Here is a 17841-nt window from a genome sequence, read left to right as displayed (position 1 = left end):
AACTAGAGTAATCCAAGTTTAAATATTTTGTGAGTGTTTGTCCATAGATTGTTCCTGATAATGTTGTGTTGCTTTTTAGTGAAGCCGAACATGCAAGTCTGTCAAAGTTTTCTGAAATCTATTAGAAAAGTATTGGCATAAATATATACAGACTCATTACGCAGTTTGGCCCATTTCAGAATAATATATTATTGATTATAATATTGATGCATTAAAGTGTGTATCAGCAAGCTCGTAAAGGTGCAGCTAGTTTTAATGAATGTGTATACTGCAGTACCTTGGGAATTTACTTCAGGTGTAACTAGAGCAGTGGTTCTCAAACTTTTTCTGTCAGGCCCCCCCTTTGGAGAAAAAAAAAAAGTCGGGCCCCCCCAACACAAATAGTCACGTAATGGGCCAAGTTAACATTTATTAAAATACTTTATTTATAAAAAATCTTTGCTAGAACAGTGATAAAACAATGCTCCATAATTCTGTGTTGTCAAAAAAAAAAAAATACATAATACAATCCCTTTGCTAGAACAATAAGTTATAATATTTTGCCACTTTGCAATCTGTGCAAACAAATGAAAAGAAAGAAAATGCTGATATTTGGCAAAAAAGTGTGTCTTATCACAGCATTAGTGGCTGCAATGAGCCTGTTTTGCACTGCACATTTCTTCAAATCGGGGTTGCAGGCTCAGTGGCGTTGCCAGAGATTTCTTTTTGGGGTGCTGTGGGGTAGCTTGAAGTTTCATAGAGGGTGCTCAAACATTTAGTGTTTCCCATTAATGTACCGGTCGCTACAGTGGAATTTTCTACTGCAACACTCCCCAAACACACACACAGTGTCTGCAACTGTTACAATGAAGGCTCGATAATCAGCTCGAGTAGGTGTAAGCAGGGGTAAAGTGCTATTTTTATAGGTGGTGTGTGAACCTCACTAAGGGTCCACACCAGAGATGGCGTCGTTACTAAAAAAAAGTAATATATTACACATTACTTAAAAAAAAAAAGTACCGGTAATATATTACACTACTTCGTTACTCTCTACATAAAGTAACTTACTTTACTCGTTACTTTACTCGCAGGGCCGGCCCGCCCCTCCCTACAGGCAGATCAAGCAGACTTCTAAAGTTTCAAATGTTCTCTTTAGTTCAGTTTCCATTGTCGCATAAGACTGATCCAGATAGCTCCTGAATGTTTTCCTATCTGACCATGGCTGTCCTCTGTCGCCTGCTATCTGTATTTTGCGCAGTATATTTCTGAACGATGGTGATTCCACTGTGCAAATGGGCAACATTTCCTCTACTCTGAAGGATGCTACAAGCCTGTCTATCTCTGCTTTGGTTACCGGTCCTCCAAATTCTAATTTGTGCTGCTTCGGAGTCGGCGGCGGCGCACTCACAACATCCTCACTCTGGGTTCGGGGGTCCTTAGCTATTAGCTTCACCTTAGCATGTGTTCTTTGCAGGTGTTTGTTGAGGTTTGACGTGGTGTTTACAGCAGTGGATAACAGCTTCTGGCCTGGACACAGTTTGCACCTCACCGTCACATTCCTGTCTATTCTTCGGACAAACTCAAAATATTGGGCATACCTCCACCCCTCGAAGGTTATCGCTGACTCAGCCATGTTTATGCAGCACTGCACGTGGAGATGTGGACGCGCTAGTCACGCAGATTACGTACATATAAACCTGCAGCGGAAACCCCTCTTGTCTGTCAGTGTGATTATGACTGATTTTATAAAAGTAACGCGTGTCGGGGCAATGTTAGTAACTGTAGTGTGATTACTGAATTATACGCGTTACACTACTCCGTTACCGACAAAAGTAATATTATTACAGTAACGCGTTACACCCAACTCTGGTCCACACACACATGTTCCGGGAAGATTTATTTTTAAATATTGAAGTTAAAAGCATCAATCTGGTGCACTTTGAGAGCAAAATGAAGAGATCTATCTCTCAACATCCATATGAAACAGAACTGTAAACAGATTTACTTTTTCTTGATGGATATTTTACAAATCACCCTTTTAAACTTTATTCTTTTTTTACTGTCATATAGTATTTCAAACCTGTTTTTCATTTATTCTCTTATTTTTTTATAACTATAATGATCATATAAACGTGTGGCTTGGAAATAATTGTTTATATTAATTGTGACCAAAACGTTTGAGACCCACTGAGATAACTTAGACTAAAGTTAACTATCTAAACACTGAGAGAGTCCTTTAGTCACCTGAGCCTCTCAGTCTGACAGGACAGGAAGCTAACAACAATGATCTCCGGTACCGGTGCACTCTCTCTCTCTCTCTCTCTCTCTCTCTCTCTCTCTCTCTCTCTCTCTCTCTCTCTCTCTCTCTCTCTCTCTCTCAAAAGTTGCATATTCCTCTATGACGGTTAATTCGATTTTTTTGCATTTTAAACTTCGATTGGACTACATTTTTAGTAGTGAACAGCGAGACCTACAACAAGTATTGACATATAATAATAATAAACCTACACAGCCAAAAGTAATGCGATCTAGTACATCAGTCCTACCATAAATCCTGCTTTCATGAAGGTCATCATCTTCAGTTTTTTTTTAATGTTATTTAGTTATGGTGTTAAACTTCTTTTATATACATTTAAGAAACAGCCAGTGTTGATCCCACTCCAGACCAACAGTAGGCAGTGTCTTCAGGCTGTCACCAGCACTAAACAAAGAAACCGGAAGTGGTTATGATTTGAATGTGAGAAACAAAACGGTTCTATTCTTTCCTCTGAAATACTAATGTTGATCAAACTACTTTCTTATGGCAGTATGACTTATTTCAGGCTCATTAAACTTTGTTGTTAGGCTGTTGCTCATTTTTTGGGGCTAAAACTGATGCAACAGGGTATTTTAGGTCTGCTATTGATATGGAAATACACCATTGCATCATGGGAAATGAGGCACATTTTAAAGAGAAAATAGTCTTTGTTAGCCTTAGTACAAAAGTGTATGTTCTGTATACATTCATTTATATTACCACCCACATATAATCTCTTGATTTTGGTCATTTCTATAGTGCATGCTCCCTGAGTGAATGGTGTGTGTCTGTGAATCAGACCCCTAAGAGGAGTGTGTACAACTCATACTTACCTGGCAGGGGAGATACCATGATCAAAAAGGTGGTTCACCCAGGGCGAGGCTTGGCCATTGCACTCCGGTTGAGCTGACCCGTGCGAATTCCCCAAATGTGGGAATCTCGACTGCATAATTTGTGGTAGTGGGGGACTGCGTTCGCGCTCTCCCCTGATAACATGTTAAATCAAATTATCATACATTGAGTGTACTCGTTTCTCCACAAGAGTGTGCAATAGCTCCTTCTGTTGTCTGTACTGCCTGTGACAGATCCTACATTACTACCTGCCTCAAGAGAGGACTTACTAATACTTTTATCAGATATAAAACGTTTTTATGCAGTTATAATAGACAGGATATTAGATCTGTTTAAACTGGAAGTTGGATATTCCTCAATCACAGTAAATTCGATTTTTGGGGTTTTAAATTTCGATTGGACTACATTGTGTGACATGACCAGGCATCAATCTGTAGATGAGGTTGTTAAAAGTGCTGAGTTCAGTGCCCTTTCCCCATTTAAAAATAACTTTTAAAAAGTCATTTATCTTTTTAGCAATCAGGCCTATTCATTTGAATACAATGTTCTTTAGATTCATTGCTATAGTGCTGCATATACCCTAAGAAACTAACTTATTTTCAAAGCCCAAGCACTATTGTGTAAGCGTTCACTTTATTTTCTTGCTGTTACTCATGCACACAGGAACTTCAACAAATATTGAAGTATGATAATAAGCCTACACAGCCAAAAGTAATGCAATCTAGTACATCAGCCCTGCTATAAATCCTTTCTTCATGAAGGTCATCATGTTCAGTTTGTTTAATGTTATTTAGTTATGGTGTTAAACTTATGTTGTATACGTTTGAGAAACAGCCAGTGTTGATCCCACTCCAGACCAACAGTAGGCAGTGTCTTCAGGCTGTCACCAGCACTAAACAAAGAAACCGGAAGTGGTTATAATTTGAATGTGAGAAACAAAACAGTTCTATTCTTTCCTCTGAGATACTAATGTTGATCAAACTACTTTCTTATGGCAGTATGACTTATTTCAGGCTCATTAAACTTTGTTGTTAGGCTGTTGCTCATGTTTTGGGGGGTAAAACTGATACAACAGGGCATTTTAGGTCTGCCATTGATATGGAAATACACCATTGCATCATGGGAAATGAGGCACATTTTACAGAGAAAATAGTCTTTGTTAGCCTTAGTACAAAAGTGTATGTTCTGTATACATTTCTATATATTACCACCCACATATAATCTCTTGATTTTGGTCATTTCTATAGTGCATGCTCCCTGAGTGAAGGGTGTGTGTCTGTGAATCAGACCCCTAAGAGGAGTGTGTACAACTCATACTTACCTGGCAGGGGAGATACCATGATCAAAAAGGTGGTTCACCCAGGGCGAGGCTTGGCCATTGCACTCCGGTTGAGCTGACCCGTGCGAATTCCCCAAATGTGGGAATCTCGACTGCATAATTTGTGGTAGTGGGGGACTGCGTTCGCGCTCTCCCCTGATAACATGTTAAATTAAAATATCACTCATGGAGTTCTCCCTCTTCTCCACCAGAGTGCCATTCTTCTGTACAGACAGATCTTAAATTACTTCCTAACTTACTGTTTTTAACTTTATTATAATTCATTTGACATTAAATCTTTTTTGCCACAGAAATATTTGTATTATAATTTTGAGACCACAATCAACCATCACACATTTATCCCTTCCCCAGCCCCAAGAGCATACATGAGTAACATGAACAAGGGTATGGGACATTTCTGCACTAAAAAGACAGTAGCTAGAATAATGGATAAGGATGCAACAATCTTATACAAATAGTAATGTTAATAATAATACAACTGATGATAATAATAACTAGAGAATGCAATTCCTGAAGAAATTGCTAGTGGGAATGCTTTATGCTGAAAAGCTGATGCTGAACTGCTATGCTGAAATGTAATGTGTAAGAAGAAAGTGAAGAATTTAGATTGAAATGATACATGAACACTGGGGGCTTGAATGTGTGATGAGAGAAGAAAATAAAGTAAAATGGCTTAGAAAAGCAGCAGAATATTGGAACTGCAAACTTTTGAACTAACTTGGTGGTGAATGATCTGTCGCCATGGCAACGGTATTTGATGACACCCCATAATACGCTTAGATGTGTTACCAAACCTGTGAAGTTTTGGGACGTTTGTAGCATTTCCCCTGAAGTTATGAGAAAACCGTGTTTCATAGCAAGCATTGTGTTGCCATGGCAACGGCATTTGAAGAAATTTCAAAACTGTCATGTACCGGTAGATGTCTTCAAGGCTGGACTGTTAGCACACATGTGAAGTTTGAGCACTTTTTGACCATTTTCATAGGAGTTATAGCAATATCGTGTTTTACGGCGAGTGAACAACTTTTGAGAAAAACTCACTAATGGCACATAGACATGTTGAGGGCTGGACCATTAACTGTCATCTGAAGTCTGGTGGTGTTATGACCATTTTCATGGCACAACTCAAACGGGATCGAAAGATACGTTTTCTCTCCCCATTGACTTCAAAACATAATTTTTCCGAAATAAGGTCCCATGGGTCGGAAGTAGATGGGCGGGACTTCGCCTCTCTATGTACATGTGAGTCTGTGATTTTATACTGTGTGTGTGTGTGTGTGTGTGTGTGTGTGTGTGTGTGTGTGTGTGTGTGTGTGTGTGTGTGTGTGTGTGTGTGTGTGTGTGTGTGTGTGTGTGTGTGTGTGTGTGTGTGTGTGTGTGTGTGTGTGTGTGTGTGTGTGTGTGTGTGTGTGTGTGTGTGTGTGTGTGTGTGTGTGTGTGTGTGTGTGTGTGTGTGTGTGTGTGTGTGTGTGTGTGTGTGTGTGTGTGTGTGTGTGTGTGTGTGTGTGTGTGTGTGTGTGTGTGTGTGTGTGTGTGTGTGTGTGTGTGTGTGTGTGTGTGTGTGTGTGTGTGTGTGTGTGTGTGTGTGTGTGTGTGTGTGTGTGTGTGCGTGCGTGCGTGCGTGCGTGCGTGCGTGCGTGCGTGCGTGCGTGCGTGCGTGCGTGCGTGCGTGTCCGTGTCCTGTCCAACCTCCCAAACATTTATGTGAGCATTGTTATTTGTGCTTGAGCAACATTTTACTTAAACTTTATTTCAATGAAATTAGTTGTAATTATTGTCCTACATTTTAATTTGTTTTACAGAGATGTTTCACAGCTGCCTGGGCCTAGTGGCCCACAGGCGGCGTTTATCCAGGAGCCAGAACATCCATCTGTGCCTGCCCCTAGGTCAAGATCTACTGTGGCTGAAGGGCCTTCACCAGAGCCATCACCACCAAGGACCAGCATCACTACAGCTGCCTCCACCTCCATCTGCGGCTGCCACCAGGTCAAGATACACCTCAGCACAAAGGCTCCACCACAGCCATCACCTTCAACCCAGCCAGCAAGGAGGTCTCGTGGAGGTGTCGTGGAGGTCTCGTATAGCACTTGTACCCCCCACCTACACAGCAGCCCATGCACCATCACCCCCACCTATACACAGCAGCCAAACCCGCTGTTTTGGAAGACAAAGACCTTGATACTGTCTTGACATTTATAATGAATAGTTGGTTGAAAAAAAAGATTACTTGGGCGGGCCACACATTAACGTCCGCCAAAGTATATTACGCGACCCAGATCTGTGGGAAACACTTGTGGCATTCAATTGAATGTGTTGAAAGTAGATCAAATTCAGTTTGTAGTTTGTATACATTTGAGTCTTTGGTGTGAGCATATTGCTGGTCTATTTCTTTAATTAACATTTTTCAAATATCTTAGTTTTTTTATTGTCATTTCTTTTCAAATTCACTTTTAAAGTATCCCAAACCACCAGACTAGAGACCTTATGTCTCAAATTCACAAAATCACTGTCTGATAGGAACAGAGTTGAACCACCAATATCTATTCAGTGTTTCCCCTAGGATGGAGTCATAGCAGCGGTGCTAAGGCACGTGGGCTCAGCATAATGTGAGCGCGGAGCACGTGGAATTTTTCAGTGCGTGCGAAGTGCGCCCGCCAATTTGTTTCTATGTGTCAGCACAAGAAAGGCTATTGAGGCCTAGCATCAGGGCCGGTTCTAGACAATTTGCTGCCCTAGGTGAGATTTTAGGCGACATTTTATATATAAAGAATAAATGAAAAGTACAAAAGACAAATACACTGCAAAAACAGAAACTTATTGACATAGGTAATATACGTCAAAATGGCTTCAAATGTATTCAGTATTGTATGAACTGGGTGGTGAACGTCACATCCTCTTGGGGGGTCCGGGGGTATGCCCCCCCGGGAAGATATTTTTTTGAACATTTTACAGAAAAATGCTTCAATCTGGTGCACTTTGAGCACACAATTACTAGAGACCTGATCTAGGGGGCACAACTCTAAAACGCCCATATGAAAAAGATCGGTTTACATTTTAATAATTAAATAAGTATATGAACATAACCAATAACCTACCATAGCCAATAACAAATAAATGTAGCTTATTTTATTTTTGTTGTTCATTCATATTGTATTTTACCTAGTTAACATTTATTTATTTATGCATATTTTTGTATCTCTCCAACTTTAAACGATATTTAAAGAGCTCTCCTCCACCCTGGTTGTAGAAACATCTACTTCTTATATCCGTTAGCAAAGCTAGCACCAGATTCTAATAACAACAGCGCCGGTACTGGTGCGCCCTCTCCCTTGCTCGCTCTCTCGCTACCAAGTTCGCACTTTGGCTGTGAGCTGCGGGTGCCAGATAAGCCAACATCACCCACTTTCATCACTTACAGCGCCCACCGTACAGGGCAAATTAAACGTGTAACCGGGGTGAAAAGGGTGTTACATTTACTTAATTATGAATGTTGTTACATCAAGGTCGAAAATTTGGATGAGCGCCAACGGTCAAAAATGTTTTTTCCCTCCCAGATCTACCAGCGCAGCGCCCCCCAGATCTGGCGCCCTAGCGCCTGTGTTGCCTATGCCAGAAATGGGCCCTACCTAGTACATCCTACAATCCTAGTCTCAAGATTTAGCAAAAATACACCTTTATTGAACATACAGTAACACAAATACTACAAATCCACATAAGAAACAATCAAAAATGAAAAAGGGTCGCCACTTATTATTATTTTAAGAAAAAGAAAAAAAGATCTTTTTTTTTTTTTTTTTTTTGGTACCTGGCTGGCGCCCCCTAGCAGTGGCGCTCATATTTCAGCAGCCGTGCTGTGCCGCCACTATTTGTATATAGGAGAAACACTGCTATTAACTTAAGGCATATACAGTTGCAAGAAAAAGTGAATGTGAACCCTTTGGAATTACCTGGATTTCTGCATAAGTTAGTCATAAAATGTGTTCTGATCTGCACGTTTGAAGTTTGCAAAAGAGCACCTGGATGTTCCACAGCACTACTGGCAAAATATTCTGTGGACAGATGAAATCAAAGTTGAGTTGTTTGGAAGGAACACACAACGCTATGTGTGGAGAAAAAAAGGCCCAGCACACCAACATCAAAACCTCATCCCAACTGTGAAGTATGGTGGAGGGAGCATCATGGTTTGGGGCTGCTTTGCTGCCCTAGGGCCTGGAAAGATTGCCATCATCGACGGAAAAATGAATTCTCAAGTTTATCAAGACATTTTGCTGGAGAACTTAAGGCCATCTGTCCACCAATTGAAGCTCAACAGAATATGGGTGATGCAATAGGACAACGACCCAAAGCACAGAAGTAAATCAACAACAGAATGGCTTCAACAGAAGAAAATACGCCTTCTGGAGTGGCCCAGTCAGAGTCCTGACCTCAACCCACTTGAGATGCTGTGGCATGACCTCAAGAGAGCGATTCACACCAGACATCCCAAGAATATTGCTGAACTGAAACAGTTTTGTAAAGAGGAATGGTCCAAAATTCCTCCTGACCGTTGTGCAGGTCTGATATGCAACTATAGGAAACGTTTGGTTGAGGTTATTGCTGCCAAAGGAGGGTCAACCAGTTATTAAATCCAAGGGTTCACATACTTTTTCCACCCTGCACTGTGAATGTTTACATGGTGTGTTCAATAAAAACATAAAAACATATAATTGTTTGTGTGGTTTTAGCTTAAGCAGACTGTGTTTGTCTATTGTTGTGACTTAGATGAAGATCAGAACACATTTTATGACCAATTTATGCAGAAATCCAGGTAGTTCCAAAGGGTTCACATACTTTTTCTTGCAACTATATTATGTGTATATATATATATATATATAGACCAGGGGCCGTATTCACAAAGGATTTTAGGGCTAAAAGTAGCTCCTAACTGGCGAATTTAGGAGAAACTCCTAAACATAATGGGCGTGTCAGTCTTCAATTTAGGACTCCTAATTTTATTCACTAAGAGCAATTCGCAAAGTATTTTAGGCCTAAAAGTAGCACCTAAGTCTGGGAGAGCTTAAAAGTCCTTGAGAGGACTCCTAACTCAGTAAGACCTATTCACAAAGAATCTGAAAATGGCTGAGAGACGAAATGTTTTGGAGACAATGGAAGACTGTGAATTGATCAAGAGATATAGGCTAAATCGTGAGGGTATCAAACTTGTTGTGGAATTAGTGCGGGATGCAATAACATCCCCGACTAACAGGAATAACCCGATTAGTCCGGAAATAAAATGTTTGGCAACACTACGATATTTAGCAACAGGGAAAATGCAACTTTGCAATGCCGACGATTTAGGAATATCGCAACCATCAGTCAGCTGTGCCATAAACCAAACCATCAACACGCTCTCTAGACCACATATCATCCAACAGTTTATCCGGTTTCCTTTGGACAATCAACAACTACACAGGATCAAAGCCAACTTCATGGCAATGCAGGTATGCCCGGTGTGGTCGGTGCTATTGACGGGACGCACATAAAAATAATTGCGCCATCAAAAGATGAGGACGTGTTCGTCAATAGAAAGAAAGTACATTCCATCAACACGCAGATTGTTTTCATTCATCATGATAGGGGGACTTGAACGGCGGTATGGGCTGTTATTGAAAGTGTTTAAGTGCTGGAAATATGCTCATTGGATAATAGTTTGCAGGGTGCTTTTAATTGCCTCCTCGATTTAATGCAATTTACGTATTTTTATTGTTTGCTCTCTCTCTTTAACGTGCATATACAACGTCATTATCGTGGTCTGCACAGACTTGTCATCATGCGTGTATTCTGCTAACTGCACTGTCCATAACTATTTGATAGGAATACATTTCTTGCCTAGGCTATTTCCTTGTTTTTCGGTGATTTAGTGGGCTCGTTTGTGGGATGTTGCGGATGAGTTTCAGCGAGACCGCCTGCTCTGAACAACCAATCACCGTACTGACCGCTTCTAAACTCATGTACGAGAATCGACGTCATCCATAGCAACGGCGTCTCACTCTTAGTGATTTATCCTTAGTATGAGTAGGTCTCAGTGGCTTTGTGAATAACTTTTAAGAAAAAACTCCTACGTAAAATGTTTTAGCGCGAGTTAGGAGCACTCCTAGCGGTAAGATAAAATGCTTTGTGAATACGGCCCCAGATTTCTCAAGTGAAGTATTCTTATAGTAATGACCATTATCTTTACATTTCCCAGTAGTAGATGCGACTTATCCAACGCATTAATATTAAAGGACAGACACGACTCCAGCTGAATCTAAAATCTTTATTTATAAAAAGGAATTTACATGAGAAACTGCAGCAACTTCACAGAAAACTTTGTAAGAGAATAACGGACAATATTATTTTTTATAATAACATAAATGTGATAAGATGCAATTATGTGTAGTGACAAAATACAATTCTTGTTACGTGAGCTATTTTCAGTTTTGCTATTTCCTGATACATTCAGGGAAGTAAATGTTTTATGCGCGTCTGCTTAGATGCTTTGTTGTTTATAATGACAGCTTTAGAATTTGTTTCTTTAGAATTTGTATTCCTGATAGTCACTCTTGCTTTTATTTATTTGCGCTAATGACTGGTTTCATCCTCTGCTCAATTCTTAAAAGGCACCATGATGTAACACGATTGTCAAAAACTCCTGTAAAAGCCAATGTGCCCAGGGGAAAAAACCAACAATCAAACCATTTCTAATGTTTATCTGACATTAAAGCATGTATTGTAAGTCATTATTCAGTGTTTATAACAAGGTAACTGGTCTCCCAGCTGTTTTCTACAGTAACGGTCATTATCAACCTCCCTCAACCTCCCTTCTCTGGTATACCTTCTGCTGTACATCCATTGTGTTTATTTATTCATCCCATACATCCCGCTCATCCTGTTCTCTTGTTCCCTTAATAATCTTCATGTAATGGTCTTCCTATTCCCCCTCTCCCCCTTACTCTCATCTTCATCTCAAACCCAGACCTTTCCCTTCCCACTGCCATCAGCTCCATCTCGGCCTCCACAGCAGCCAGTGCCCAGGCCGCGGTGCTGGGTGGCCGGCAGGTTCTTGTACACCGCCCGGCTGTACGGGATAAAGCACAGGCCCAGCTGGAGGTGTCGGGCTAGGCGGCAGTATGCAGCCAGCGCAAGTACCAGCAGAGGGGTGACCAAGAGGAAGCCCACCACAAGCAGAGCCACGCAGCCGCCGTCAGTCAGCAGGTCTGAGCAGTAAGGGCTCTTCCCATGGGGGCGGACCTGGGGAGAAGAGAAGAGAAGACAGACAGCAGACTGAATGATATGTTGCCAGGATGTTGAAAATGTAAGTTTGTCGATGTATCAGTGTGCAACTTGTTATGACACTTTAAATGTCACCTATCATGCTATTTTTAGGCAATGGCATAGGTCTCAGATATATAAAAATTAAAAATATATAAAAAACATGTCTATGAAGTGTTTTGCTCAAAATGCGAAACGGATCAGCCATTCTAGCCATGCCTCATATCCCTCTATTTCACTTCCTGTTTCAAAAGTGCTGATAGTATAAAAAAATTGATAAAAAAGAGGGGCGGAGCTTCTGCCTGCTCATGCGGGAGATTCTACCGGGAGATACTGCGGTGATGAAACGCCATATCATGGATTATCAAGGATCATCTCTGAAACAGTATGGAGCTCAAAGGCTTTCTCTCGCCGGTTATACCACAAGGTGAGTTCCTTTGTATTTCCTGCTTCTTCACACACATGCTCTCTAGTACAGGTTAGCTCTGAGTGTTAGGGATGTTAATGTAAACACCGACCATATTACGTCCAAAACAGTCGGGCATTATTTCTGATAGCAACGTTTCTGATAGTGCTGTGGGTCCGCCACCGATATTACGTCATATCGGACGCAAATCTGGATCAGCTCCGTTGTACCCCCGTTTTAGAGATTTGGGTACAGAGGAAAAGAGAGAGGGTTTTATTTTCTGACGCTGCGTGAGTTCCCTGACGCACCAGGGACACATATTTATGTATAAAGGACATTAAAAAGTGCATTTTGCATGATAGGTCCCCTTTAAAACATCCGACTGCATTCAGAGAACAATTTCACCTTGTTGATTATCGTAAGACAAACTTAATTCAAATTCAAACAATTATCAAAACTGTTGGTGGGTCTTTCCACCAACAATCACTAAAAAAAAATTGTGGAAATGGTAAACAATGGTCACCACTGGTTATCACTTTTTTGTAGCTAACCGTGCTTTCACGACAATGAATGTGAATCAGTGACGTACAAATTCACTACTGAAGCTCAATGAAACGGCAGCCTGATCCTTTAGGAACTGAGCAGCTCCAATGGAGCAATAGGGGTTAAAGGCTTCCCCAATCAAACTGTGTTATGCTGTTCTGGGCACTGAACTGGCTTCTTTCCAGTCTTAAGCCTATTTCTCATGATCTGAACGTTTTATAATCCTGTTTTTAATAATGCTTAGAGAAAACCTTTAAGATTGATAGTCAAAGGTCAGGGGCAGCTGTAGAGCAGCTGGGCCTGCAACTGATAGGGACTATACTAAGTCGATGAAACACTAAAGCAAGATGCTGACAGTTTATGGGTATTAGTGTTTTAAATTCAAATGTGCTATGTCAAACATGTTTTAAATTGGATACAGTTGTGGCAATACTTTACATGAAGAATATCAGGGATTGGAATAGTTTTGTGAAGTGCAGTGAAGAACGGATTAGGACGACCGATGACGTGTTCTGTGTGGTATGTGTGTGCGCATTATGGACAGACACCAGTTGGTAGTCCGAGATCTCTCAAGTGCACTGAATCAGTAGGCAACTTAATTTATTTTTGACCAAAATATAACAAATCTTACTTTCAGGGAGTAAATATTGTGGGCTGGCATTGTGTTTCAAAGCATGTCTTCTTGTTTCTAACACTGGTGAAGTGGGAAAGGAGGTCAAAGGGTCAGGAGACAAGTGTGGGAGAGGAATGGAGAGACAGCAGGCCTGTATCATCCTTATCGCCCCATGAATGATGAATTGAACATTCGTGTGCATGAGGAAAGTGCTGAGGTTAAAAAGGTTTGCAAATCTGAGGGTTTATGATAGGAAAAAGCATGCTGACAAGTTCAAGTAAGCCTAAAAGTTTAACCTTTGTTTTTCGAGTTTTAGCATTAGTTTAGTAATTATATAATAGTTTACTGGAATCTCACACAGTAGCGAAAAGCCTGGATCTTGTTAGTTGTTGAGAGATGATGCCGAGTTACACATCCCAGCCTGAGAAGGAGAGTGAAACATTCAGCAGGGAGGGAGCTATGGGAGAAATAAGAGACGGAGATAAATGTTTTTAAAAAGTTAAAGGAGGGTAAGCTTTGACGGTTGTAACAGATAAGACTTATCTGTTACAACCATATGCCCATGTTTTTACTTTGACGTCTCCTGTGTGGCTCCAGATGTAAGGCAAGTTTTATCCAGAAAACCCTTAAAGTGTGCTTATTTAGTTCAATATTGTGTTGTGTATGTTTCTGGATGACTATTGCAAACGGGATCCTCTCAAATATCTTGAAAGGTTGTCTGAAAGAACCCTAAATGCTTATCCCACCTGGCTTTTTCTACATTTCTTCTCACCCCTTTTTTCTTTTGAAATGTTCCCCCTCTCTCTATCCTCCTAGGTTCTGGATAATCCCTCACTAAGCTGCTGTCACATGAGGCCTAATTGTGAGAGAATGGGAGAACAGAATCCTGGTCTCTGTCGTTGGCCAACAGAAAGGCCATCGGTATGCATTAAAAGTCTCTGAACCGTGATGACATTGAGGGAAGCCCAGGTGAATGCTTACTTAATAATTCTTTTTTTTTTTTTAAGTAACATCTCTTGTTTTATATGTTCAGCCTGTAACATTTTGTCCATTTCCAAACATCTTTTAACCTCCAACTAGCTAACAAACAGTCTTTAAAGTTTGAGGTTTTGATGTCTGGCTCCCTAAACTCTTGACCCCTCACTCTTTCAGTTCTTCTAACTCCTAAACATCTGAAAGAACCTCAGAATGATCTGATTATGAAACCTTCTCATAACCGATGAAGCCAAACTCCACCCTAAGCCCCAGGCACAACTATTCCAAACTTTTGCATCAAAGATATGAGATTAGCTCTTTCAGATGTTTCATGAAAAGAGGGATGAAGCCATCTCTCTGATCCTCGCAACTATGTTTAGATTTAGCAAATCTATGTGTAAACATTTATCTTCACTGACATGCAAGCACATGTTTTTATCTTACACCAAAGAGCATTGCATTGGTCAACATTTATTTTGGATGTTGTGGTACATTACTTTCACTGACAAACAGATTAATGATTTGCAATATTTTGAAAGAACATATTAAACTTAACGTCAACAGGTTAATTATATTTAGCCATCTACAGTGTGACTGTTTGCTCGACAATTGTAAACCAGGGATTTGCAGAAAAAGAGCATCAACACTTATATGAAAATCTCAATCCTTTAACATCCACTCCACCCTATTCCCCATTTCCCTCTTTCTTACTGTAGAGTGACAGAGGAAGCCAAACACCACCATGACAATGGCCGGAGTCAAAATGGTCCCGAACACCAGGCCAGCGAGGCAGGCGTTGATGGTGGCAATAATCAGGTTCTGAGCCGTCACCAGCACCGAGCAGGCCCAGCAGTCCAGGGACCCCCGCAGCTCCAGAGGCGCTTCACTGCCCCCACCACCGATCTCAGCTGCAGAATAAGGAGGAGGTACGACTACACGGAAAGGTGTTTCTCTGCCTCCACCCACAGCGGTGGTGGAGGCCAGGGAGTTAGAGTGGTGAAGATGTTGGTGGTGGCTGTTGTGGTGATGGTGGTGATGATGAGGTGGCAGTTCCTCGGACAGGTCCAAGGCCTGGTGATGGGCCCCCTTTTCTAGAGTACCACTCATACTCATACTGAACTGTAGGCACGGAAAATAAACCAATTAAAAGCATGTGATGGAAATATAACTTTGATCAGAATAAGCATGTGCAGATGTTTTCTAACTGTTGGTCAGCCCTGATTAGCCTGTTTAGAGACAAACACAATGGAAGAGACCTAGTCATGAAATACTTGTGTAACCAATGAAATTCCAGTCCTCAAAGGTTCTCTGGGTTCAGAGAGAGGTTAGATGTTTGATCCGGCAGGAAGTAAGCCTTGTTGATGCCGTCTTTGAGGTGATGATAATCAGAGTGCTGATTGTCCAAAAGGAAAAGGGCCTTACTTGCTATATGTAGTTTGTGAGGTAGAGAGATGAAGGCTAATTGGCATCAAAGTCTGTTTGTGTACAAACGTGTGCTTGTTTTTTTACTTGTTTTCTTCCCTGTGGGTATTAGAGTCAGACGCTCAGATGCAACCAATGTTGCCATTTAATTGGAACCATATAATGTTACATTAAGTACAAACATTTCTTTTTTAAGGGACACAAAACTATGAGTACGACTATATATTGTCAGATTATTTTCTGTGGTATATTGGTATCGGCCAATGTAATTAATCTTGCCATAGGGTTAAGAAAATAATGGGATGATGTAATTATGGGACAACACTTGTCTTTTTGTTCATAATTCAACATTTTCTCATGGCGTCAATAAAAAGAAGCCAGGTCCTCCATGCAGGGTCTGCTTTGCTTCAAGCTGCTTTAGTTTTTATCCATTCAGTTTCATGACAGATTTGATGTGGTATGCAGCTGTGTCTGGTACAGGATATCCTTACTTCTCAAAGGTCATGAGCAGACAGGGTACAACTTGAGTAACCAGGCCATCTGCCAAAAAAACTACAGTGATGGAAAAATCCCAGTAGGGATGAAAAAGTCAAATAGTTGGATTAATCATTTTAGCAAACATAGTGCTTTCCCATAGGGAATCTTTACTGTTTGTTCATTTAAGGGGTATTTTACTGTTAAGGAGTTCATCAATTATATTACTAAATTGCCATGGTGGTAAATCTCTCATAATGCAATTACCATAGCACAAGACATAGTATTGTGACAAGTAAAGCACTATGCTGGAATACTTTCTTATAAGCGTCCCACTAGGACGATCTGATCTGAAACTCCATTGCTGAAGTGAAAGGACCAACAGAGACATGTGGCGGGTCATTTCATATTCATCGTTGAAAAAGATTGTCCACTGTCTCAAATTGTTCAATAGTTCAGCTAGGATATTGAACATAACTTCTCTGAGCAGGAACACTTGCCTATGTTGGGATATGTATTGGATAACCATGCACTTAACGATAACACCTCAGGTTGTGCTTCGATTCCGCCCTAACTGACAATCAGGGGAAGACCATATTTACAAATCTGTCCTGGGTGCTTGAGTTCTTTTTCTTTTTCCGCGTCTGTTTCCCGTTGTTGTCCTTGTGTTTTTATCAAGGTGGAAGTTCATGTAGGAAAGACTGGCAGGAAAGTGTGTATGCGCACATGCACGTGTGTGAGGTGACTCATTGTTTATTTTTACAACAAATATATTTAGTCTCTCCACCCACTTTACTCACTCTTTAGTTTGAATAGCATTTCTTAGGATATTTCGTCATGTAATTGTTTGAACTATATTAAGAAATTCTTAATAAGGAAATGTTGTCCAATAAAGTGATTGTAATGGTAGCATGTAGTCTCCAAATACCTCCTCTTGTTTGAATCAAAAGTCTGCTTCCCATCATGCAATGCCTATGCTCGGCTAGGACTTGCAATGACATTATTCTTGGATGCTGCAGGGCGATTTTCCATTGTTCTATCATTCTATTATTCTATTGTCTGGAACAAAGCAGCTGCAATAATGAATTCTGTGCCTCTCAGACATGTTTTGTCATGTTTATCAGTAGTACATAAGACTTTTAGGCTCCTTCTTCCTGTAATGTGTTGTGTGAAGAGTTCTCACTGAACGTGTCTTGAGTGATGCAGCTGCACTTGTACTCACATTGTGATGTGGGGCCCGGTAGACCTCTTGCTGTTCGTCCTCCAGATTGTTGCTGATTTTCTCACTTCTTTTGAAGTCCTCTTCTGTCCGCTCAGTGGTTTAACGGAGCCTCTGAACTTGTTCTCTGGGAACTTGGTTACTTTCCACCTCCTTTCCTTGCATGAAGTTGAAAGAGCTTGTAGTGATTTTGGAGTTTCCCTCCTTATCTATTTAGTGGTGGTATGCTGTCTTCCTGCAGCTCTGGTCTCCTGCTGCTTCTTCTCTTCTTTATCCAGAATTGTCAGTGTAGCTGATTAGGTCTAGAGGGATGTTTTCTTTTACACATACAACATCAAATTCCTAAGCTGTTGGGATGAAGTCGTAGCACAGAAATGCTCCTCCATCAGTGGCAACAACTTCAATACCAGTTGCTGTGTTCTTTGTCTTAAGT

At 40.8% G+C, this 17841-nt stretch overlaps 1 protein-coding gene across 1 annotated transcript; it reads right to left on the bottom strand.

Annotated features, from left to right (window-relative positions):
• Positions 1-10747: 10747 nt before the first annotated feature.
• tmem88b (transmembrane protein 88 b) lies at positions 10748-17823 on the bottom strand. Its single transcript, XM_079672726.1, has 3 exons — positions 17412-17823; positions 15005-15412; positions 10748-11735 (listed from the first exon to the last, which is right to left on the bottom strand). The coding sequence occupies exons 2-3, from the start codon at positions 15404-15406 to the stop codon at positions 11451-11453; spliced, it is 687 nt and encodes a 228-aa protein (XP_079528852.1). The 5' UTR covers positions 15407-15412; positions 17412-17823; the 3' UTR covers positions 10748-11450.
• Positions 17824-17841: the final 18 nt, after the last annotated feature.

Source organism: Notothenia rossii (genome assembly GCF_949606895.1).
Source record: "Notothenia rossii genome assembly, chromosome: 3".
NCBI classification, from domain to species: domain Eukaryota; kingdom Metazoa; phylum Chordata; class Actinopteri; order Perciformes; family Nototheniidae; genus Notothenia; species Notothenia rossii.
The sequence above is the reverse complement of the archived record's forward strand: the minus strand, read 5'-3'. Positions and strand labels throughout refer to the sequence as shown.